At 44.2% G+C, this 26,119-nt stretch overlaps 1 protein-coding gene across 9 annotated transcripts in view; it reads right to left on the minus strand.

Moving 5' to 3' along the window:
• Nucleotides 1–26,119, minus strand: part of GARNL3 (GTPase activating Rap/RanGAP domain like 3) — a 153,594-nt gene that overhangs the window by 101,566 nt on the left and 25,909 nt on the right. For 8 of the 9 annotated variants that reach the window (XR_010944852.1, XR_010944853.1, XM_067743257.1 and 5 more), the window contains exon 3: nt 7,400–7,469. Coding sequence is in view for 7 of the 9 variants with exons in the window: in XM_067743257.1 (XP_067599358.1) it covers nt 7,400–7,469 (70 nt within the window). In the remaining 2 variants the exon portion in view is untranslated. Of the gene's footprint in view, nt 1–7,399; nt 7,470–8,442; nt 8,646–26,119 lie in introns of those variants that run through there. The other variant, XM_067743261.1, reaches the window with a different exon arrangement.

Genomic DNA, 26,119 nt, shown 5'->3' on the forward strand with positions numbered 1-26,119 from the left:
ATACCTTGCAGTACCTACATGAGTCAACCAGCTATCAAAGCCTTAAATATAAGACAGTTAAATATCAGAGAACATCTGCCAAAATTATGACTCTAGCTGTAGAATGTAGAAGTCTTGATGTTTTGATGTTCCTAAGGGAAATATGCTGGTACCATCACTCATCTCTCAATTTAGTGATACTACGTAGAATATAATTCTCCCATAAAATGCCTCTGAAAACAAAAAGCCTACTCAACCCTGTAGAGTATTAGGGATGCTGGGCAGGCAGCTAGCTAAATCACTCATTAGCCAAGAGCCGTGTTTCTGCACGATAGTCCCACAGGCGTAATTCAAGTTTGTGCCTGAGCAAAAATACAAATTACTACACATCAGACTTCAAAGATCTTCACATAGTCAAAACCTCAAATGTTAAAACCTGCAGATGCCAACCAAGTTCATGATAAACCTCTCTTTGGGCTGTGCTCAGTACAGCCAGACGTCCTTTGAGGCCACCCTGAGTTCATAAAACAAACCCATGCTATCCTCACAGAGTCGCATTTATATGTGTCTCTCTGATATACCAGGGGAACATGCAGCTGATCCAAATGCAGGCTTGAGTCATTAGGGTACAAGTTTTAAAAGGAATGGACAATATACCACCCTGTTTCATCCAGACCTTCCCCAGAAGTATCCAGATGTGGGGTTATATAAGGCTCAGCGGCTGGGCTGGGCAGCGGAGAGGTCCATATGGCGCCCATAGCAGTTTCTTACCCATTGAGTCAAAGGCCAAGGAAAGATCAGTAAAAACTACAAACAATCTTATCCTGACAGATTTCGATATAAAGTAAAGAAGAATGGTCGATGGGGTAATAGCTGTGCCTTGCTTAGAATGCTGCCACGACAGACCAGACTTTCAATTCATCAAGAAGAAAAAACGGCGTATGTTTCAGATGGAATGCACTGCAAGCTGAGGAGTCTATACTGGGGAGGGGGGAATCAAAGAAGCTCATTTTTCCTTCTTTATTTTTGACGGGTTAGGCTACTCTCTAATTCCAACCAAATTGAACCATTCATTCATTCAATTAATATTTACTAAGTTACTAATGCTAAGCATTGTGGTTGGTATGAGGGACACAGTGGTACATAAAGAGCCATGATTCCTATTTTTAGAGAGTTTATAATCCATATCATTGTTTATGGGATTAAAAAAGTGTCAGGGATAATAGTCCACTGGCAGAAGATGACATTTTAGCCAGGTGCTTTTAGTTTGAGCTTTTAAATCATCTACTATAAGAGGAAATATTGCAGACACATGTGAGGCCTCCTTCCCAGCTCATGCTCTTTGAAACTGATTTTTCTCTATATCCTTTTCAGAGAGAATCTGCCCTATCCACAAACTTTGCTGAGGATGTGGGTCTAGGAGGCCGTGTTTATACCACATGATCCCACTACCCTGAACTCAACTGTTTGAATCAGGGATAGATACCTGAATCCAAGAAATTAGGGTCCAAGAATGAACCCTTCACCCTATGACTATGAGGGGTGAAAGGGCTGCAAGACCAGGGGATTGGGGGACTAGAAATCAATTTAGTAATAAAAAACAGTGAATGAGAACTTTGTATGTGCCAGGGCCTTGCCAGGGCCTAGAAATCCAACAATGAACAAGGTAGACATGGTTCCCACCCTCACCTCTAGTGGATGAGAGAGTAGTTAGTAAACAAATAAATATCAATTGTGGGAATTCCCTGGTGGTCCAGTGGTTAAGACTCCGCTCTTCCAATGCAGGGGGCCCAGGTTCGATCCCTGGTCAGGGAACTAGATCCCACATGCAGCAACTAAAGATCCCGCATGCCGTAACTAAAAAAAATCTCGCATGCCGCAACAAAGATTCCGCGTGGCACAACTGAGACCCGGTACAGCCAAATAAATATTTTTAAAAAATCAATTGTGATAAACACCATTGAGAAAATAAAGAGGATGCTGAGTTAGAGAACAGCTCGAAGAGAGAATAGTAAGTGCAAAGAACAGGGAGGAATTCAAATTGTTCTAGAGACCAAAATCAGGCCACTGCAGCACGGTGAGTAGCATGAGAGACGGTGGGATAGGAAGGTAGAACAGGGACCATGCAGGATCTTGTAGGGCTTTGTAAAAGGTCTGGGCTTGCAGTGCAATGGGCCACAGAAGGGATTTAAGAAAGAAAAGACATTGTATTGTCAACATTTTAAAACATCACTCTGGCATAAGGACAGACATATAAATCAATGAAACGGAAGAGAAATCCTAGAAATTAACCCTTGTATACATAATCAATTGATTTTCGACAAGGATGCCAAGACCATTCACTGGGAAAAGGACAGTCCTTTCAACAAATAATGCTGGGAAAACTGAACATCCACATGCAAAAGAATGAAGTTGGACCCTTACCTTATACCATATACAAAAATTAACTCAAAGTGGATCAAAGACATAAATATAAAACCTACAACTATAAAACTCTTAGAAGAAAACATAGGGGGAAATCTTCATGACATTGGATTTGGCAATGATTTCTTGGATACAAACACCAAAAGCACAGGCCACAAGAGAAACAAATAGATAAACTGGACTTCATGAAAATTTAAAAACTTTTGTGCATCAAAGGGCATTGTCAACAGAATAAAAGTACAGCCCACATAATAGGTGAAAATATTTGCAAATCATATATATCTGATAAAGGATTAATATCCAGACTATATTAAGAACTCCTAAAACTCAACAACAACAAAACAAACAACCCAATTTAAAAATGGGCAAAGGACTTGAATACCATTTCTCCAAAGAAGATATACAAATGGCCAATAAGCACATGAAAAGATGCTCAACATTATTAATCATTAGTGAAAGGCAAATCAAAACAACAATGAGATACTACTTCATACCTGTTAGGATGGTTATTAAAAAAAAAGGAAAATAACAAGTGTTGGTGAGAACGTGGAGGAACTGAAGCCCTGGGGCACTGCTGTGGGAATGATGTAAAGTGGTGCAGCCACTCTGAGACTAGTTTGAGAGTGCCTCAAAAAGTGAAAAATAGAATCACCACAAGATCCAGCAATTCCACTCCTAGTTAATATACCCAAAAGAATTAAAAGCAGGGACTCAAGCACATACTTGTGTAACAATGTTCACAATAACATTATCCACAATAGCTAAAAAGTAGAAACAACCCAAGCATCCGTCAATAGGTGAATAAACAAAATGCGGTATATACACATGACGAAACATTATTCAGCCATAAAAAGGAATGAAATTCTGACACATGCTACAACATGGATGAACCTTGAAAATATTACACCAAGTGAAATAAATCATAAATCAAAAGGACAAAAATTGTATAATTCCACTTACATGTACATGTAAAATAGGCAAATTCACAGAGACGGAAGATAGAACAGAGGTTGCGAGCGGCTGGGGAGCGGGGGGGAATGGGGAGTCATTGTTTAATGGGTACGGTGTCTATCTGGGATGATGAAAAATGTTCTGAAAGTGGGTAGTGGTGATGGATGCATAACCCTGTGGATGTACATAATGGCCCTTAATTGTACACTTAAAAATGGTAAATTTTATGTTGTGTATATTTTACCATGGTAAAAAGAAGTATTAAAAAAAAACCCACCGCTGCTGGGAATAAAATGGACTGGAGAGAGGCAACTGTGCTTTCGGGGAAGCTGGCGTGCAGAGAGGAGATTGGTATCGACACGCAGAGAAGAGTGAAGCTGAGAAATCACAGGGACTGGAGAGAAACGAGAATAGCTGCTTGATGGCTTCCCAGTCACATGGGGCCCAGCTGTGCTTCCTGCACTGCATTCTGGGGAGATGCACCCACACCCTTTCCATGCATTACTTTATACCTGAGCTGGACCCAGTGGATCTCCCTTCTTTGCGAGGAAACCATCCCTGATTAAGGCAGGGAACACAGCTGGGGGCAGCTAAGACACACATGGCCTGGAGACTCAAAGTTTGAGGCCGTTGGTTTCTAAAGCTAGACTATCTCCAGCTCCAGGAGAGCAGAACAACTGGTTTTTTCCTTCTCTCGCAGTGCCCGGCACCGTGCCTGCCCCATGGCGGGAGACTTCAACACACAGCTGTTGAATCAGGGCTGAGAAACTCTCCTGTGAGTCAGTAGAGATCTGAGCTCCACAGTCTCTCACCAAACGTATACCCAGTTGAAACCTAGGAACCAAGCCCCTGCATCTGCCCTCACTGCTGATTTGAACGGCCGATCTCCTTCTTCACAAGTACTTCTACCCAATTTCCTGAAGGTCAGAAGAAGTTCATGCTAAAATTTCAATTTTACAGAATCCTAAGGACCTCTTTACAAAGTCTGAGTTCCAGGACACCCAAGATCGATTGGGTTCCCAACAATATTCATCAAACCAGGTGTAAGAAAAATTAAACTCGCTTTCTCATGAACTGAGGACGCATAAAATGTTTTTTTTTTTTTTTTTTTTTGCGGTACGCGGGCCTCTCACCGCTGCGGCCTCTCGCGCTGCGGAGCACAGGCTCCGGACGCGCAGGCTCAGCGGCCATGGCCCACGGGCCCAGCCGCCCCGCGGCATGCGGGATCCTCCCGGACCGGGGCACGAACCCACGTACCCCACAACGGCAGGCGGACCCTCCACCACTGCGCCACCAGGGAAGCCCCGATAAAATGGTTTTTAATTTAATAATACTCTGCCGTTCATAGGCGAGAGAAAATGTCTCCTCCCTAAAACACTGGAGTCAGAATTTCAAGAGATCCTCAGATGGCAAAACTGGAACTAGCTCATTGCATCTTTCCCAACCATTGCAGCCTCTAGCGCGTGTCATTTCTAACGTGGGAAAACTAGAAACAACCTGATTTTACAAAAGGAAGGAAACTGTTCCACAGATAATTGTTTATCACCTTGTTGGGCTATCATGCACCGATTAAAATGGTAACTTCAAAGACTACATGACAAGAAGACAGTTACAAAATACAGTTAAATGAAAAAAGAGGAATGCGAAAGTAAATGTATAATTTGATTACAGCCATGTAGAAATGGCTTTGGAGCTATAAAAATTGGAAGGTACCAAAGGAGATGAAAATACTTGATTCAAGGTGGTGAAATTACACATGGAATTTTAAAATGTATTTAAAAGTTACTTTATAATATTTAAAAAGTTATAAACACATACACACACACACACACACACACACAATCATGGCTCTAGAGTAAAAACCTGAACAGATGGATTGAAGAACTTTTGCTCAATGAGCTGCCTCATCAGGCTGGGGATAACTGATGCCTAGTCTAGGATTCAGTAAGGCAGGGTTTCTTCAAGGGTGGTCCTGCCACCAGCGGCATCAACATCATCTGGGAGCTTGTTAGAAGTGCAAAATCTAGGTTAACCCCAACCTACTGAACTTGAAACTCTGGGGGTGGGATCCAGCAATTTGTTTTAATAAACTCTCCAGGTGATTCTGATGCCTGTTCAAGCTTGAAACTGCTGCTCTGAAGTACGTTCCCAGTCTGATATTTTGTGATTTCCACAAGTCTATAAAGGGTCCATTCTACACACCTACGTTGTCTCCCCCAGACACCACTCTCATTGTTTACAGAGCTCCATACTCATTAGATCACGTTCAAGTCTTTACCTAAGAGTCAAGGTCCTACTTTTGCTACCAAATTTCATCTTTGTTGCTATAGCTAGTTAACAGGGACTGTGCTTACGTGCATCATCTCATTTAATCCTCCTGACAACCCTATAAGGTAGATAATATTAATAAACCCCATTTCATAGATGAGAAAACTGAGGCTCAAAGAAGTTCCAGATCATACAACTAGTAAATGATGAAACAAGAATGAATTCAGAGCACAAGCTCTTAGGCACCCCTGGGGTTCAGAGATGTTTACAAAGATAATAAGTGATGGAACTGGTATGTGAATGCAGGCCTGTTTGAGTCCAAAGCCTAGCTGTTGTGTAACCACTATGCTCTGCTGCCCTACACTCTCTGCTTGGGCAGGACCATTTGCTTGCTGCCCTTCGAATCATCACTGCCAAGAATCTTGCAGTGTGCAAATATCTACTGTCTGTCTTCCTTGCCACCAACCCACATCCCACAGCCCCCATAAGGCCTTCCAGGCTGCTTCCCCGAGATGCCTGGCTAGAATGGGTTGCTCCCTCCTTTTCCCAACCCCCACCAGGCCCTATCTGTGTGCTTCTCACAATATTTACCAATTCCCACTCTGAATTATAATTATGCACATGCTCTTTCAGGAGAGGTGGTGGTCTGAGTTGGCATGGTGTCACCAGTGACTCACACAGAACAGGCATTGATTGAATCAACCAGTGCATCTTTCACGTGACTAAATTCATTCTTTAGATATATTATGTATATCTTATCTGCCCAGCTGGAGGACAGTAAGCACCCTAAGAACAAGGACCAAATCTTTTACTTAACGCATATTTTCAGGAATATACCTGGGGCAGGTACACATTCAAACCTGTAATGTATGCTTGAATTCAAGTAGAATGCTACTGGTACATGATTCTGGCATAATTTTTTTTTACTTTTTAAACCCTGCAAGAATGCAGCTTATATTAATCGGGGATAACTGGGTACTATACAAATGGATCCCATCAACTCAGTTTTTGTAAATAGACAGAAATAATAAATTTAATGTTTTAATAACCAAGAGAATCTTATGAGCACATTTTCCTGAAAATTTGTTCAAATTTCCATGCAATTTGTTCTTTTCTTGTGGGAAAAGAACTCACAATTCTGTCTTTTAAAAAACTGAGGCTATGATATGCCTTCATTATGCCTCTTTTAAAATGAAAGCATACAATTAAAAAAAATCATAACACAATCCCCAATCTCTCTCATTAAAGAAAATATGGATATTTTCATTCCAGATATCTATTACCTATCACAGTCATTTATCTAGCCCAACACATATACTTTTAACAGGAAAAAAAAGAGCTCATAAATATTCTAACTCCTATCACATACCCAGAGAGCAAAGGTACAGAAAAATCAGAATATGTATTACAATAATATTTAAACCTCAAAAACTAGATTTAGAAACTTTTAGGAACAAGATAACATAAAAACAAATGCTACCTTTCTTAATTCATAAATGATTTTATTTAATTATATAACACCATTAACAGAGAAAAATACCAAGCCACATGTTTTAACACACTGAAAGACACAGATTAAAAGTACGTAACAGTAAAAACACACAGATAAAGATGATCAAATTATTATAGCCCTTCAATAGTCATTCATTCCCATCCAGTCCTTATACTGTACTCACATGGTCTAACAGTAAATATACAACAAAAGATCTGAAGAGCTTGGCGATCCTCTCTAAATCAAAATCAATGTTCTACCACTGAACAGACAGTGTAAACTTACCAGCTCCACAGATCCATAATGTTTCCTACTGAAATCCCCACGTCTACAGCCTAGGTCTTCCGAGACAGAGCTGGAACAAAAATGCTTCATCAGTATTATACATAGCGATCTGGCCACAAACCTTCTGCAAAAATCCACTACCATTTGCAAAAAGGGCTGCTATGGAACAGGCTTGCCCAGCTCCTCACTGCAGGGGAGCCTCCTTGCAACAGACACAGTCCTCAGCAGCCATTGCAGAGCCGGGCGTGCATGGAGCCCTCAGTAAGAAGAAAAACACCCGAGTCATCCCTGGAAGTATAGGCAATGATTGAATTAAATATTTAGTCATTTGGAATCGATTGACATCTCCCAGGCTACTGGTGGTTTATAATTTCATTTTGTATAACCAACGAGGAGAGAAAACCTGCAGTAAACTTGAGGCAAGGGACAAAGCTTGCAATTATCTTTCATTTAAGAGAGGCTCTTTGTCCCAAATATTCAGCATAAAAATAACCAGCATTATGGGATGCTATACAGGAGACATAAACTTTAAATAGGAGGGGAAAAAAAAACTTCAAAATCCTGGTAGGCCCCACGCCCTCCCCTTTAATTTATGACAACATGACAATATGGAAACAGACTAGGACTAACAGAAAAATGTAAAATTCCAACTTCCAAGTATATTTAGTTTTTTTTACATGGCAGTAGCTAATACTTTCCTACCCCCTCCCCTCAAAAAAGGCTTAAATCAGATAAGAAAAATCACATGCATTGTTGAGGAAGAGTAATTAAAACAAGGGCAAAACTGTTACTGCATTTGCAACTTGAATGCATAGTTACACACTCAAAAGACACATCTTATTGAATAGTTGGCATATATAGGACCTCAAGCAGTACTCATGAAACCACCGGAGATCCACAAATACAACCAGTTTTAATAAGTTGGTTCTAATATGTCATGCAAATACTCTAATAAAACAGAAAATAAAATTCCCCAGGAATTACGTGTTTAATATATCCCAAATATTTGGGATCTAACATGCAAAGAAAGGTGCATTTAGTACCTTTTCATCCTTCCTTAAAAGGTAGGCTACATTTTCTAAATTACAGCCCTGTTGGCACGTTCAGAAAGAGACTGACTCTGATGTTTCACGTCCACAGAACTGACTCTCTGCCAGGTCACTATTTGATAGGCTCCAAGAAGGACAGCAAGAGAGAAATGAGATTAGAGAGTCTAATGGTATTCCGCTTCCTCCATTTCACAGGGATGGCTGAGTTCATCGTGTTGGAGAGATTTAACCTTTTGTAGTCCTCACTGCCTTAGCTGAAACCATGTGACAAATTAATGAATGCAGCTTGGAAGGTGTCCTAGATATTTACCCAGGTTACCTTCCTGCTTCTAGTGATATGATTTTCTACCGAAAAATCTCTGAAAGAGATGTAAAAACTTCCCTCCGTGGCCTGCTCCAGTGTTAGCCATGTCCTCTATGCCCATTTTCTTAGCCCTTTTTGAAAACGCTCCTGGAGGATACTTCCATTGCCTTACATAACAGTTTCAAGATCCTTCCCCAGCGCCCCGAGTTACCGAGAGGGAGTGGGCTCCGGGGAGGGAAGTGTCCACGGGCTTGGACAGAGGTCGGGCACAGAGCCGATGCTCAATGGCTGTTGACTGAGCGCTGTCTGCCCAGACCTCAGCCCACCTCATCAGTTACGCCAGGCCCATGACGCAGTCACCAACCGCAGCAACAGTGGCTTCTAACCCAAATGGCCAACAACATGAAAAAAGCAAGGATGCCGGGCTCTGGGTCCCTCCCTGTGCCGTCCTCAGCACCACAGAGGGGGGTCCAAGACACAGTGCCAGCTCCCTAACTTTGCCAACAGCCAGAAACAAACACAAAAAAAGGTGACGATCCTACATCCTGGAGCAGCCACCTCCTTAGAAGCCTCATAGAGGGAAAACAATGTCCTAGGAAAACAACCAAGAGAGAGATAAACAGAACGTCAGCCATCGGCTGCCCTTTTCCCCTCTAATTACATTTCATCCAATACACTGCAGAGACAGCGCTTGCTAATGGTGGCTGGCAGGCTGAACTATACAGGATGCATTTCTAGGGCGGCAGGAGGCACTCAAACCAGCCATGTTAAAAAACCCGCCCCACTCCCCTCCTCTGTCCCCAGGCTCTCTGGCCCCTTGGCACCCAGCAGCACAAGGGTCGTGTTTAGGGGGATCACCCCGAGCTCCAAGGGGAGTTTTGTTCTCCTCCAGGTCCCCAGAGTCTGGCCCACTGCTGGGCACAGGGTGAACATGCAGTAAACGTTTGTTGCGTCTGTGAAGATATTTGCACATCTTTCAGATCTCACTAGCTGCTGCCTGATAACGTCCCTCGTGAGCACCTAGGCAGGCCACCTGTTGACCTTCTTCCTGATAAGCCCCCGGACGGTACTCCATCAGTCCAGACAGTCCTGGCCCAAGAGGCAGATATGCCTACGTGCACACCAAAACCTACTTCCTGTTCCTCTGGGGCTTGTCACTAGACTACATTTCCTAGCCCTTCTTGCAGTGACTGTGACCATATGACTGATTCCTGGCCAAGAAAATACAGACCAAAGTGATGTGCCTGTGGGATGCCATGGGAAGTACCTGCCCTCTTTCCCTGCGGCCAGCAGGGTGGAGAGGACCATGAGGACCCAGAGGAAGGCAGAGCTCCAAGAAGGAAAAACCCAAGTGGAAGGTCATACCTTTAAGAACATCTGTATTAGAATATGCTGTGAGCAAGAAATAAACATTTAGTTGTGTTAATCACGCAGAGTTTGGGTTTACCTGTGAAAGCCACTGTGCTACCTGAACTAGCACAGAAGTCGGTATCTTGCAGTGAGGTGCTACTACCATGGCAACAATCTAAAATACGTGGCACAGGCTTCACAGGCAGGCAGCAGCCAGGGAGGAAATGCATCTCAGAGGCTGGAGAGACAGAGATCTAGGTTGTAGAGTAGCAAACTGGTGATAAAACTTGCACCTACAGTAACTGAGGAGGTGGACCTGTGCCTTCTGAGCCTGCAGCTCCAAGGAACGTGGCTGGACAGGTCAGAGTGAACCCGTGGGCTGGCTCCTACTGGCTGACCTTAGCAAGGTTTTTTCAAGGAAGAGATGAGCCCGGGCTAGAACTGGATGGATTTCAAGCAAAGACAGAAGGGACTAGAGAGAGTCTCGAGACCAAGGGCCTCACAGGCTTGAGAAATCAGTTTCTGGACCCCAAACAATAAGAATTCTGGCCAGTGAAATGTGGGTAGAAATGATGGGTACCTCTCCCAGACGACGCCCATACAAATTTCCCATGAATAATCCTTGCTCTCTTTCCTCATCCGCTGGCTGTGAGGACCAAGAGGGGTGAAGCCGCACCACGAGGGAGTCCTGGTCCCCAAATGACCACACAGAATATCCTAAGTAGGCACACCCTCACTGGACTGTGAGATGAGAGAGAAAGAACTTTGATTGCTTGAAGCCACTAAGATTCAAGGTTTAATCTGTTACAACAGGTGATTTTAATTTCATGGGTACAGCTCTCTGTAGGTAACAGAAAGTAGTGTAAGAATAAGCCCCACACAAAAGGGGCTGTCAGAGGGCTGGTGGGCCAGGATGACTATGGGGGTCAGCAAGCTCTGGCCTCGCACTGCCTGTTTTTGAATACTAAGTTTTATTGGGATACAGCCACGCGCTTTGGTGATAGGCTGTCTGTGGCTGCTTTTGGGTTTCAATGGCAGAGTCGAGGAGTTGCAACAGAGACCTGTAGGGCCTGCAAAGCCCAAACTATTTACTCTCTGGCCCTTTATAGAAAGACTGCCCAACCCCTGCCCTAGAGCCTCACCAATCCCTTTTGCTGGTTTCAGGCCTACCCATAAGCTGTGATTAGTATGCCAATGAAAATAGCAGTGTTTATTAGAGTCCATCAGAATCCCCGGGGGTGGGGGGGGGAGCTTTCTAAAAATGCAGATTCCCTGGCCCTATTCCCAGAGGTTGTGATTCAGCCTGACTGCAATTTTAATAAGCAGTGGTGGGAATTCTGATGCACGGGGTTCACAGACAATGTTTTGAAAAATACTGCTCTTCCAGATGACTCTGGAATCCCTGGGAAACCTGTTAGCCATTCTGCGGCACTTTTATAAGGAAGGACAAGGCCTTGATCAAGTTTTCCATGAATGGGAGGAGGTGTCATATAGTCCCTAAGGGCAAGTGCTTCAGTCACAGATGTGGGTTCTTAATCTCCCTGGGCATTAGTTCCCACATGTATAAAATGTGGTTGATAGTATCACCTACTTAATAGGGTTATAAAGAATAAACTAAAAAGAGCAGATAAAAATTTATTCTAAGCATAACGTCTATTACATGAAAACTACTCAATAAATGTTAGCTATTATTATCACTCTTTTTATTAGTATGAATTCTTCTCCGGTTGTTAGAGAGAGCCCTGGGAAGGGGCGTGCAGCATACATGATTACCAACTTTTTAAAGAATTTTAAATAAGATGCCTTTTTTTTTTAAAAAAAAACATGTTTACTGGAGTATAATTGCTTTACAACGCAGACGTAGAGAATGGACTTGAGGACATGGGGAGGGGGAAGGGTAAGCTGGGACAAAGTGAGAGAGTGGCATGGACTCATATATACTACCAAATGTAAGATGCCTTTTTTTCCCCTGTGGTGGAAAGGGAGACCTGGGGCCAAGCAGCCTCCTAGGGCGGGGCTAAGGGCAGCATCACAGCTCAGCACGACATCCCCTCCCTAAAAGTGTTGGCAGTGTGACCTCACCTAGAAAATACTTGGGACCCAACAGCATGTCACCAGAACAAGGCAGGTGCAAAAAAGAATCAGAGTGTTCAAGTTCCTCACAGGGACTGTGGTCTAGGCTCTAAATAGAAACTCTTTCTGTTTTAGTAAATTAACGTGAGAGGATGCTGGATCACTCTTTGCGAGCATGAACAGAGCTGAGGGCCATCATGTTGAATCTCTAAAGAAGGCCCGGATGAGAGCAAAGATTTCCAGCTCCACACAGAGGCTAGAAAAATTACCATTATGTAAGTCAGGGACCTGGAAAGCAGGACAACCCCCTCCAAAGAGGCGAAGTTATGGAAACTGAAAAAGGGGAAAAAAAGGAAGCTGAAATTCAGCGATACACGTCCTTACTCAAGTGGCCCAGAGATTAGTGACTGACCCTAACAACTGGCCAGACCCCCCTATTCCAGGCCTCAGTCAACTCCAGCCCTGCTGGAAGAGTTAAAGCCAATGGAAGAACGGGACTCCTCCTGGATCAGCAGAGAGAATTTGTGAAAAGCAACAGGCTTACCGACAGCAGAGCTCAATGTCAGGAGCGCCGGGACGACACCTCCGCCCCCTGGATAAGCAGTTTGTAATAGACAGATGGATGGGATCCCCCTATTTGAGGGACAGAGAAGCTGAAAAATGTGCCAGACTACAGATTTAGGCTTGGAAGTAGCCCCGGGCCTCCTAACAACAGGTACGAGAATAGCTTATTGCACATAAGGGAGCAGTTGTCTCTCCTTCCGAAGATAAGTGACACAAAAAAGCAGAGCTGCAATTATACATTAACTTCTAATGACGAAATGGAAGAATCCTGTCCTCTTTTGAAGAGATTTCAGACACTAGGAAGTAGGAAGTAAGCAAGAGGATTTCTAGAGTGTAAGGGTCCCAGGAAATCCGAGCCCCTGGAGTCTGGCTCCAGATGGCATCTTGTTCCCCAACTGTGCTTATGGGGTCACAGTACCAGGTGCTCCTGTACCAGGATCTTAAGTTTACCATCCCTTAGCAAGTTCCACCAACCATAAGGTGGTCAGACATGCCTGGCTTTGAATGTCAGCTCCATGGCACTCTAGCTCTGTGGCCCCAGGCAAGTTACTTATCCTCTCTGAGCTTGTTTCCTCATCTGTAACATGGGCTTAAAATAACATCTGTCTCTGTGGGAGGATTAAAAGATATCATAGGTGCTTAGCACAACACCTGACACATAAATAAATGCTGGTTATTCTAACTGTCAGGGACCTTACCAACCTCGGTCATGACCATGTCCCATGTGTCTCAGAATGCCTGGCTCATAGCAGGCTGCTCCATGAATATTTGTTGAATTAACGAGTCATGAATTAATGATAACCTCTGCTGGCCTTTGCTCTACTTGAACGCAGGTGGGTTCCTGCCCCCTTTTCTCCTTTCCCTCCTCCACCCCCTATCTGCCGTTAGATATTCTGACATATCTTTGGGTATATTTGATGTTACCTCCCACCATTAGTCAGTCATCTTTCTCATTCTAATCCTCACTTCTCTAACATTCTAGAATGCATTCCTCCTACAGTATTTATGTATCTACTAAGTTTCTGGACAAAGACAGGTGTCCCTGGAACTTACCAGGTTCTCTGCTATTACTAAAGTCTTGTCGTAATTCACTGCAAGCCTCCTTTCAATAATGATCTGTACCAGTGCCCTTGGAATTCTATCTCTAAATAAAAAACAGCAACCATACCAAACTTTGGCGAAGACATGGAGCAACTGGACCACTTATAGACTGTGGGTGGGGGCTTACCCGGTGGTGCAGTGGTTAAGAATCCGCCTGCCAATGCAGGGGACACAGGTTCGAGCCCTGGTCCGGGAAGATCCCACATGCCGCGGAGCAACTAAGCCCATGCGCCACAACTACTGAGCCTGTGCTCTAGAGTCCGCGAGCCACAACTACTGAGCCCACGCGCCACAACTACTGAAGCCCGCGTGTCCAGAGCCCGTGCTCTGCAACAAGAGAAGCCACTGCAATTAGAAGCCTGTGCACCACAACGAAGAGTAGCCCTCGCTCGCCACAACTAGAGAAAGCCTGCGCACAGCAACGAAGACCCAATACAGCCAAAAATAAAAATAAATAAAATAAATAAATTTATTTTAAATATATATATATATATGTGGGAATGTGCAAGGTAAGCCAAGCCTCTTTGGAAACCAGTTGGCAGTTTCTTATAAAATTAAATATGCAGTTACCATATGACCCAGCACTTGCACTCTTGGGCATTTATCCCAGAAAAATGAAAAAATATATTCACAAATACCTATACACAAATGTTGGTATCAGCTTTATTCATAATAGCCCCAAGCTAGAAAAAGCCTAGAAATCTTTGGAAGGGTGAATGGATAAACGAACTGTGGTGCATGCCCACCACGGAATATCCCTCAGCCAGGAAAAGGAACACACTACTGACAGATACAACAACTTGGATGAATGTCCAGGGAATTGTGTGGAGTGGAAAAGGCCAACCATAAAAGATTACTTACTGTGTGATTCTATTATACAACATTCTTGAAATGATAAAATTATAGAGCGAGGTAGGTGTGGTTATAAAAGGGCAGCATAAGGGACTCTGTGGTGATGGAGCCATGTCTGTGTCTTATCTGTGGTGGTGGAGAAATGAACCTACACATATGATAAGACTGCATGTGACACTGGGGAAATCTAAGGCCAATGGATTGTATCACTGACCATTTCCTGGCCGTGACTGATACTTTACTATAGTTATGCCAGATGTTACCATTGGGGGAAACTGGGTAAAGGGTACCTGGGATCTCTCTGTGTTACTTCTTCTAACTGCATATGAATCTATTATGCTCTCAAAATAAAAAGGTTAATTTAAAAAAAACCTGTATCTGAGTTGAAATTCATTCACTCATTCCATAAACAGTTCCTGAGCACCTGTGAGGTCCCAGGTGCTGGGCCAGGTGCTAAACCTGAGACGTGTGCTCTCTGCTGTCATAGCACTTATGGCGCGGTGGGAAAATATACAGGACATCGGACTTCACAGGAACAAAAACTTTGTGCAAGCACGTCACACCTGTGTATAGCAAATTTGGTAAACTGTACAACAGCCTCTTTTGTCTCCTTCTTGAGTAGCTGATGCCATCTTGGGATATGAGAGGCCTGTCACTCTGCTCAGTTCAAGACCCACCATCCAGAAACCTGGGAGCTGCTACCTAGAAAATGATTCCTACAAAGTGTAATGTCCGCACATCTGCTCCCTCCCTCCCTAATCTTTAGCGACCTTGGCTTCTCCTTTCCTATAATGTCAAGATGGAAGGGATTTCTAGCTCAGAGTACATTTGGTTTGGGAAACACTGCTCCACAGGATACCTGCACATGCATGACCACAAAGTGTTAAACAGAAACGTATTTAAGGAAAAAAAATCAGCAGACAACATATGTTGCTGCGTACCTCCCTGGATCGTCTGTCGATTTAACTTCTTTGGAGAAATCTCTCCAAAGTGTGTCTTCCCAAGCTCTCAAAGCTTCTCTCCCGAGATTTCCAGACTGCCCCCAACTGTACCCAGACCCTGAAGGGAGGCATGCTGTCCAGAGTGGGCACTTCCGAACAGTCCTGTCGGCAGGGAGAATCCTAGAGAACACCAAGGTCATTCCGACCCTCGCTACTCAGAGTGGTCCTTTTCCCTCAGCTGATTAGAAATGCAGACCCTCAGGCCCCACCCCAGACCTAATGAGACAGAATCAGCATTTTAACAAGATCCCCTGAGGATTCAAATGCACACTGAACTTTGAGAAGCACTGACTCTGGTTCTCAAAACCTACCTATATGTAAGAATCACCTGGATTTCTTCTCTAATTTGTCTTATTTCTTCAAGATGCAGAAAAATAAAGAATAATATGATGAACATTACAGATACAGTTGAAACCCCTGTGTACCTCTCCTTGATCTCATTTTCATCTCTCTCTCCCTTGAAACAATCACTAAATAATCTGGTTCACACTCCCTGCTTATTTTTTATATTTGTACTACATAGTCATAAACCATATGCAGTACTGTTTAGCATGATCTTAAATTTTACACAAATGTATACCATACCGTGACTATCTCCCTGCAACTAGCTTCTCTGAACAATTGGCGTTTGAGATTTGTACACATTGACACCTGTATCACTGACAGTGCTGTGTAGTCCCCTGCTATATCACTATCCCACTGCTTCTCCATCTCCCCCATGGTTGGACATTTCCTCAGTGATCATCTCCCATATTTAGCCAGCTTAGTCCTTCATCTCACGGGTCCTCACTATTTGATACCCAGATCCCTACAATAGCCTGGTCAGTCTTCCTGCCACCTCAGCATAGGATCTTAGGGTAGAAGCGACTTCCAGAGATGTCCAGAGACTTCCAAGTCCAGAGACTTAAGGGTCATTTGGTGTCCAATCTGGTATCTGTGATAGTGTATTCTTTACCAGATACTTGAAATATAGCCAGCAAGTCTCTACTTACAAACTATTAGTGATAAAGAAACAGTATGCCGCAGAGCACTCCATTCTTCCTGTCAAACAGTTTTTTTCTACATTGAACTGAAATCCATCACACTTTAATTTCCACCAGCTGGTCCTACATCCTCACCCTTTCACTTCTTCTGAATTTCCTTACCATCACTTCCACACCCCCGGCCAGCTGTCCTGTCTGGCCCGCTCGCCCTGTCTCAGCACTCCAGCCACAGTGCCCTTCTTCATTTCCTTCAACTTGCTGAGCATCTTCTCGTCTTAGGACCTGGAATGAGCTCTCCAAACTCCTTCTTCTTCCTGACCCCACCTCCACCCCCAGATTAGAAATTACAAAGAGGGTATTGGATTAACATCTGCCTCCCCTACTAAAATATAAGCTTCACAGTGGCAGGTTCTCTGTTGGTTTTGTTCAATGCAAAATCCTTAGCTTGTAACATAATACCTGGTACAGAGTTAGCTGTTAGTGGAGTTTTATTTAGTAATGAGTGAATGAATGAATGAAAGCAAGCCAGCCAGCCAACTCTTTGGGGCCATATAAAACAAGATCACCTCTATAGGAAAGCCCTTCAAATGTCTGAGGAGAGCCACCATGTCCCCCAGGGTTTTTCTTCTTTACCAGGGGCCAGGAGTGACATAGGAGGGTGAGGCCAGCCATACTAGATAGGTACCTAGAGAAGGGGCAGGGCAAACACAGGGACCACTTCATAACTTTCTCTAGGATCAGGCCTGGAGAGACACCCCCAGGTGCTCACAAGTCCACTGTCAGCTGCTGCTGGAAGTGAACTGCATTACACAGCATATTCATGAAATTTGTTTTTGAGTCAGACATGAAAATACTATAAATGTTGCATCAGGTTAATCTCAAAAAATTCACTTCAGAGGTTAATACAATGCCAGTAATATGAGCAAACAAAGAAAATGCCGTGGGGGCCATCACAATGAAACACATTGTGACATCATTCACCAGCCATTAGCTCATGATGAGGCTGGCATTCCCTATGTCTAGAGATTGGCACCTTTCAATAAATAGGCAATACAATTAAGTGCAATGGATCAACACTGTAACATTAAAAAGTGAAACATCTGCAAGTGTCAAACTCATCCAACTGTGAACTTAAGATTCTTGCATTTTATTGCCTGTAAATTATAGTATAATAAAAATTTACTTTAGAATGTCATACAGAAAAAAAAAAAAAACTCTGATCCTAAACTTAAATAAACTAACATCTATATGTATAGAGAAATTACATGTACATAAGTGTTGCCTGATATTTACTCAACTCTGTCTAACCCACCACTAATTCACGGCCTGATTTTAGGCAAGAAACAGCCTTTCGTGGGCTCTCAGTTCTACAACTGTAAAATGGGGCTTGATTAATGAATTAATTCAACAAATACTGATAACCATGGGACAATCCTCATAGGGCTGTTGCATTTAATGAGAAAATACATATGAAGCACTTAGCAGGTGAATAGTCTGAGCACAGTTACTATTTGAAGAAACAGAGGTTATGCATCATTAGGAAGGTGTGTGCACGTGAAGAACAACACAAAGAAGAAAAAGTCTCTTTGTGGAAATCTAGAGATAAGCTAGATTCTCCTGTAATCTAAAATGCTCTCACTTTAGGAAGTAGCTATATGGAGGAAAAACTTTCCCTTTACCTCTTATGTTCTGTAACTGGCACCTGTGAATTAAGCTGACAAAAGACAGATTAACAGGAGAAAAGGCATACAAATTTTATTTCTAACTTTACATGCACAAGGCCTGCACAGAAAAGAAAACCCAAAGTAGCAGTTAGACTCAGAGGTTTATATACTATTTTAACAAAGGGCAATAAATTGTGGAGAGGTCACAAGACAAAAGAAAAGGGATTTGGGGCTTCTAGGAGTGGTAAATCACGGGAAGGCAGATATATGCGGGAAAGCAATGGTAGATAGGGTTATTTAGTAAGGTTTGTTTATGTAGACTCATCTTGGTGTCATCTCTGTCTCTGGTGATAAGGACTGTTCTCCTTCTCTTGGTAGAGAGAGGGGAGGGGGCACTTTTACAAAGAGAAATTTATGCCCTGCTTTTAGGCAGATCGGGGGAGGGCAGAGAGTTCTTCCTGTGTCTGCTTTTCCTCAATTGCCTTCAGCTCAAAATAATCCTTATGCCAAAGTGGCATATTTTGGGGTGGTATATTTTGATCCCCTTTATAGCCAATACCAGTATGTGAAAAATTCTTAGTCTTAAGCATAAAAGTATATAAATGCTGTGGAACTGACTGAATTTTGTCTTGAGGTAACCTAGGAGAGGGGGGAAGGCCCTGGCTGCTTTTTAAATGGCCTCTGTATTGTATTCTAATTTTCTGGACCAATTTAGATCCACTTCATCCTTCTCTGTGTTGTTTTTTTCTCCAGGTACATTCAGACCACGTAGTGGAAGAAAAGCAGCTTACTCTGTGCTTTTAAGGTCAAACTATATTTGTGAAAGATTTTCTAAAATGTTTATTTCACCAAGGTAGTCTGATCCTGAGACAGTCTATAAAAATGAGGCTTTGAGACCAAGGATGAGGGAGAGTGTTGACGGACGTGGAGAACATTCTTCAAAGAAAGCAAAAGACTAGATCAGCCAAACTCACAGAAGTATAGGAGGCAAAAGCATTTTAACTAAGAACACTTCTTACTATAGAAGATGACAGGAAAGCAACCAGCCTGCATTCAAAGCCAAATGCGATTTATAAAATGAGTGTTGGCTTAGGTGAATTTAGGGCAGGGCAGCCTAAACTATTTCTTTTTGCCTCCTAAAAGCAATGATTAAAAAGAGTCATACTCTTGGGGCTTCCCTGGTGGCGCAGTGGTTGAGAGTCCGCTTGCCGATGCAGGGGACGCGGGTTTGTACCCTGCTCCGGGAGGATCCCACATGCCACGGAGCGGCTAGGCCCGTGAGCCATGGCCGCTGAGCCTGCACATCCGGAGCCTGTGCTCCGCAACAGGAGAGGCCACAACAGTGAGCGGTTCGTGTACCGCAAAAAAAAAAAAAAAAAAAAAGAGTCATACTCTCTAGTCACTATTTATAGTGTGTCCTTATGGTGTTCTGCACTGTACTTTGAGATGAGGTGAGCACCAAAAATGGGTTACTGGCCCTTGAGGACTATAAAATTTGTAACAATAGACAACGCGAATAGTCAAAGGAATAGAGTTCTTAGTAATGGCATAACCTCCTTGAGGAAGAATGATTGCTGTTAGTGATTATTCCTCCAGGGGATGTGGAGCTCAATGGTGCAGCTTCTGTTCCCAGAAAAGAACCAGGATGTCCTGGCAGAGTGATGCCATACCCCTCCCTGACTTAGACCACACAGAGCAGCAACTCAGTGTTGAACCCTACGCCACCCTTGAGCAGTGAAGATCCACATTCCTCTCCCTTCCATTCAGGCCACTCACCTCCCTGGGGACCTCACTGCTCCGGCACCTTCAAATACTACCTCTATGCTAACAACTCCCCAGACCAAATCTCCAACTCAATCTTTCTCTCCAAGTGCAAGTTCAGACTTACAGCTGTCGGACGTGGTTCTGCGGACACCCCCGGGGGCCTCTGAAACATAACATGCCCTGAGTCACCCTCACTCCCACTCCTCACTCACATCTCAGTCAGCAGAGCTGCCATCTTCTTCCCAGTCACTTGAGGTGCAAGTTCAGAGTCATCGCCCCGGTCTTCTCTCACATCCAACATCTTAATCAGTCTCCAGGCCCCGGTACAGGCCCCACACAGTGTTGATTTTGATTGTTGTATGTTTGTATCTGTATTTCACTCTTTGAAGAGGTAAAACTCACTTGCTTCAAAACTCACAAGAGTCCAAAAGGCCATACAGGGGTAAGTCTGTCCTCTCCTCCCTCCTCGGCCCCTCATTTCCTCTCCTCACCAGCAACCTCTATTGTTTATTGTGTGTCTGCCAGAGATGCTGTATGCATTTACAAAGAAAGAGAAATACATATTCCCTTTTGCCTTTGGTAAATGGTAGCATACTATACACAACTCCACTCCTTGTTTTTGTTGTTTTTCTATTTAATGTATCTTGGAGATCTTTCCAAATCAGTACCAAAAGATCCTCCGTATTCTTTCTTATGGCTACATACTATTCCACTGAGTAGATGTACTGTATTTTATTTAGCCAGTTTCAACCTTTCGCTACTACTAATAAACTGCAATGCATAACCTTGTATACGCCATCGTGCATGTGAGGCTATTTCTAGAATTCCACCATGTCTTTTAGTCCCTCGCCACTTCTCCCCTTTCCATTTTCACATTCTCTGCTTTAGCTCAGACCTGCATCGTTGCAGGAGCCTCCCTAACAGGCATCTCTGCTCTATTATCTTTAACTTACCCAACAAGTATTTAGTGAGCACTTTCTATGTGCCACATACTCTGCTATGACACGGAAGAACAAGAGAATAAAAACAAACAGAACAAAATAAACCCCCTCCTAACCAGACCCACACAGATCCTAGCCTGTCTCACAATTATCTGAGCTTTGGGAGCTTTTTAATAAATCAAGCTGCTCTCTTCTCTGTGTTTGGAATCGGTTGAGAATTAGAGACAGGAGTCAGGCAAATGGAAATCAAGACATCAGTTTCCTCACTGTCAGAGTTTCATTGGCAAATGTGGCTGAGCCCGACAGCCACATAGACTTCCTCCTACTTCCCCCAAGTTTAGACCTGGAGCAGCCCACTTGCGGGAGAGCCTGGTCTGCAGAGAGGCAGCTACTCGCCTGAATGGTTGCCGAGGAATCACTGTCTCATGACTGTCGAGCTCCAACAGGGGATACCGAGGCAGGTGGGCCTCCACACCTGTCTCTAGAAGACGCAGGTGTGTTTTTCCATGTGGAAACAGGAGAGGAGCTAACGCACAAGCTCGGTGGGCAACCAGATCGCAAAGGTAAGAGAGGAAAAGAGGAAGGGGCAAGTCAGCTGTCCAGCCTCTTTCCTCCATGGAACTGGAGGAGAAGTTTCTTCCTGGAAACAATAGAATTTCCCCAACAGTAAACCCAAAGGCTTTCTCTCCAGCTTTGTGTTTTAAAATCAAGTAGTCCTTTACTCAGGAGCAAACTAGGTCTTTTGAGGCTTTTGGAAGCTACTTTAAAATGTCTAAATACGAAATTGCCTGATATTTGTATCACGCCTTGATGATAAACTCTTTCAAATACGTGGCAACTTTCTCCAAAAGATCAAAAAGCAAACCACTGCTAATTCAGCCGAGTGAGGGAAATTAAGTCTGAATTATACTTTTTAAGAAATCCAACTTATTGGTAGTATATTGTAATTAATCACAGGAAGGACTGATGGGAAAAAAGAATGGGCAGGTAATTCAGATGGAATTAAAAACTTTTCAAACTTTCTTCCTTCTGCTCCTGGCTGACATCCGTTTAAGGCAGAACACCCCTCAAATAACCATCTTTCCAATAGCTTTCCTTTGTCTTTTCCTAATGTACTGAACTAATGAGGAAACTTTGCCTCTTGTAGGGTCGGACATGGCCCTGAAAGGAGGTTATGAATGAGGAGATGTGAGGATGCAGAGAGACTCGCCATCTGCCTTCTGCCCTCCCTTCCCAAGTGAAACGGCATTTTCAGAGGAGCCCCGTGGCTTCCGAATCATCAAATTCAATGGAAGATTTTAGTTTCGATCTTCAAACTTTCTGTTATATTTGACACCTTCAGCCAGATCCCTGGGTCCCACCACTAAGGGTTCTAATTAAATAGGTTCCATGATCTATATTTTTGAACAAACTTCCTAAGTTATTTTTGTGACCGGTCAGAGAGCACTGCTCTTCTTGAAACTCCTCCACTGGCTTCTCTGACCCCTTTGAATTCTGTTCTCCTACCTCCTGACCACCTCTGCTCTGTTTGCCAGGGCAAGCAGAATTACCCCCTCTGCCCCTGGTAACAGACACTCCCCCACAGAACCAGGAATGGACATGTGACCCAGGCTGGGCAACTATAGTCCTTCCGCAGGGTTCTTCTAACTGATGGGGAAGATTTTTCCTCTCAACTTGCAAGTCTGTGAGAACATACCCCATGCTGCCTGAGATCACACCCACAGCTGCATGGTGAAAACTCATGGATGGTAGGAGGCAGTGAGGTCAACAGGCAGAGAGAAGCAGGGCTAAGGGGTGGAGGTTGAGGGCGTAAGAGAAGAATGGACTGACTGTTGGCAGTAGAGTCCCTGGATCCAGTCACTCCCTGAAGCGAGCGAGATCTGTCCCTTCCTGTAGTTTGGTTACATTAACCTATACATTCTCCTTTTTCGCCTAAACTATTTTGAGTTGGGTTGCTGTTACTTACAACCAAAGAGCCCTTCCCTAGTCCATCTCTTAATTGGCTTCCTGGCCTCCTCACTGTACATATCAGTGAAATTAACTCTTAAAACTCAGAGCTCAAACCATCACTTGTCTGTCTCAAAAGCCACTCAGACTCCCAATGTCCTGGCATTAAGTACAACACCTTTCACGATATGTCCCCCAATTTGACCTTCCAAACTTCCTCCTACTTCACCATACAAGTGGCAAACCAGGATCCGGCCATCCAGAATACCATCCTCCCCACCTCTGCCAATTAAAATCGACTCAAGAAAAAGAAAAGAAGGAAGGAACGTTCTTCCTCCTTTTTCAAGATCCACTTCACATTACTCTCTCTAAGAAGACTTTTCTAAGAACTTCCTTCCTCCAAAGATGTAACTGTACCCCTCTTCAGCCCCCACGGCAGTATCTAATGATCTCTGTCCTATTCCTCACCCCACCACCCATGCATTTACCAGGTCCACTCTAACCTTCCTCTTAAATATTTCTTAACTCAATCCCATTGCTCCTGCCACTCATCAGAACACTTAATGTCTCCTATCTGGCCACTCCGATAGGTCTCCCTGCCACCAGCCTTATCCTCCTGCAATCTAGCTGCCCACTGACACCAGTTATCTTTCCAGTATGCAAATCTGATCATGCTGTGCTCTGGCTGAGAGAGTTAAGACCAAACTTCCTAGCAGGCAGGTTAAGCCCTCCCACTCCCCAGTGACTTGGCTTCTGTCTGCCATCCCAGGCTCACCACTCCCCAAGAAGCTCCAGCTGGACCTGACTGTTTGCGGTTCCCCTCAAATCCAGAATGCTTTAACGCTGCTGGCCTTTGCACAGACAGTCTCCTCTGTCTGGGGAGGCCTCCTTCACCTCTGCCTGGTAAAGTTCCCACACTTCAAGGAGTCTCTCCACCGAGAAATCTCCTTGGATTGCCCTAGGTAACAGCACTTCCATAAGCCTCGCTTAATCTGGAAGGAGATGCTTCGTTTGCATACCAGTGCTTAGCACAGGGCCCAGCACAGCACACAGGTGCTCAGTAGGTTCTTTCATAGATACCAAAAACCTTTTCTGGTGAGAATAGGCTTTGAATGACCAAGGGACCTCGCACAAGGTCCAACTTTGTGCTTGGTCAACTTTATTGGTGTCCAGTCCGGTCCTGCTATAATCTTCACCCGACAATACCAAGTCACCCTGTGGACACTGACATCCCATAAACACTTTGCTCCTGATGGCACCGCTGAGCACACTGAGATTAGGAGATGCGCACTGGCGCTAGACTGATGTAGGTTCAAATCCCTGCTCTGTCACTCACAAGCTGTGTGACCTGAACAAGTTCTTAACTCTTCTGGACCTCAGCCTCGTCATCTGTAAGATGGAGCCTGCAGTAGTTATCTGTTTTTTTGTGAGGACTAAAAGGGAAAACGCATTTGGGATGTTTGCACAAGTGCCTGGTACACAGGTAATCAATTAAGTTTGCTGAATGAATGAGTTAATGAATGAGCAGCCCGCAGAATGGCAGCGGTTCTTAAAAGACGCATCTTTCTAGCCTGTTTTCCAGAAAACCCAACCTCTGGTTCCCGGTGGAATCAGTTTCAAGTCCGGCCCCTGACTCTGGGGTGAAGCCCTTGGCCGGACGCCGCCCGCCCTGCTCCCACGGCAGCTTCGCTAGCCCTGCGGCCGCCAATCACCAGGGCCTGGTCCCTCTCCTAACCAGATTCACCAATAGGACCCGGAAGGCGCCACCTCGGGCTGCTTCCGCTGCGTCTCATAGGCTTCCCGGCAGTCCTGCCCGCCCCTTTGACTACGTCATCCGCGCGGCGCGCTGTGGGGTTTGTAGTCTAGAAAGAAGCAGCGCTGAGAGTCCCACCTGGAGCTTCAGAGGAAGGAAGAGTGGCCCTTCCCCCCACCCGTCCACCTACCTCCACTACCCACCCTCCACCCCCCGCTCCACCTTTAGTAGATAAAGCCCAGGCTTCCCTGCCCTCCTTTCTAAAGAGCTGGAGTTGCCCACACGCGGGTTACCAGCGGCCCCCAAGAAACAGGAGCATTTTGCCCAGATAATTCAGCATTCACTGAAATTTTAGATTTCAGTTTCAGATCAAGGAGACATTCAATTCCCATATTCTCATAAGTGGACCTACCGCGCCACGGTGGGGGGTATGGTGGCAGCTCTGAAAAGGCAGCGGTGACTCCAGACTTCTCTAGCTTCCCAGAAGAACCCACTGCAGAACCAGCAGTCGTGAATTTATCCAGACCCTGTGAACCTTGTCTATTTCGAATTGTATTATCGTTTAAAATCAGGCAAGCTATCAATGGCTCCTCATTGCTCGAGATATAAAAATTCATACCCCTTAGCTAGGCGTATAAGGTACTTCATAACTATTTTGTATTTATTTTTGTGTGGTTACATTTTTAAAAACAGCATTTCTCATTTGCTGCACAAAAGAATCTCCTGGGGAGCGTTATAAAATATTGGTATTTGTGTCCCACCCTAGACCTGGGACTCTTGGGCGGATGGTGCAGGCTTCCATATGTGTTAAAGTTCCCGGGATGATTCTCCTGTGCAGCCAGGGTTAAGAATCACTGCTTTAATGCCTGTCAACACTGCTGGGACCCACTTTCATGGATCCGAGCCTTTGCTCTGCACTTTCCTCTGTTTAAAGTGGCTTTCTTCCCCTTTCCGGCCTGGCGCGATGGTCATCCTGCCTGGCTAAGAGCAACTGCTCCCCGTTTTCCTCCCGGCCCTCCCGCAGATCCCCTCCTCCTATAGCACATTATACATGCTTCTTTTCTAAGAGCGCTGGAGTTATTTGGTTACTTGTCTGCCTTCCTGGAAAGGCTGTCCCTGAAGAGTCCTCTTTCATCCACTCCAGAGCCACTGAATCAGAATCTCTGGGGTTGGCCTTAGGTACAGTAAGCATCAATAATATTTGTTGCCTTGAACTGATGAAGCATCTCATTTGCTTTTAAGGCAATTAGACCGTTGCACCTAGTTGCCTTTGATTTCCCTGGAAAGCTAAGCACCACTGTGTTGTAGTATCTTCTTCATTCATTACTTATTCATTCATCCAACAAATATTGTACACTATAACAAAGCCCTGGG

This window comes from Pseudorca crassidens, chromosome 7 (genome assembly GCF_039906515.1).
Source record: "Pseudorca crassidens isolate mPseCra1 chromosome 7, mPseCra1.hap1, whole genome shotgun sequence".
Taxonomy (NCBI): domain Eukaryota; kingdom Metazoa; phylum Chordata; class Mammalia; order Artiodactyla; family Delphinidae; genus Pseudorca; species Pseudorca crassidens.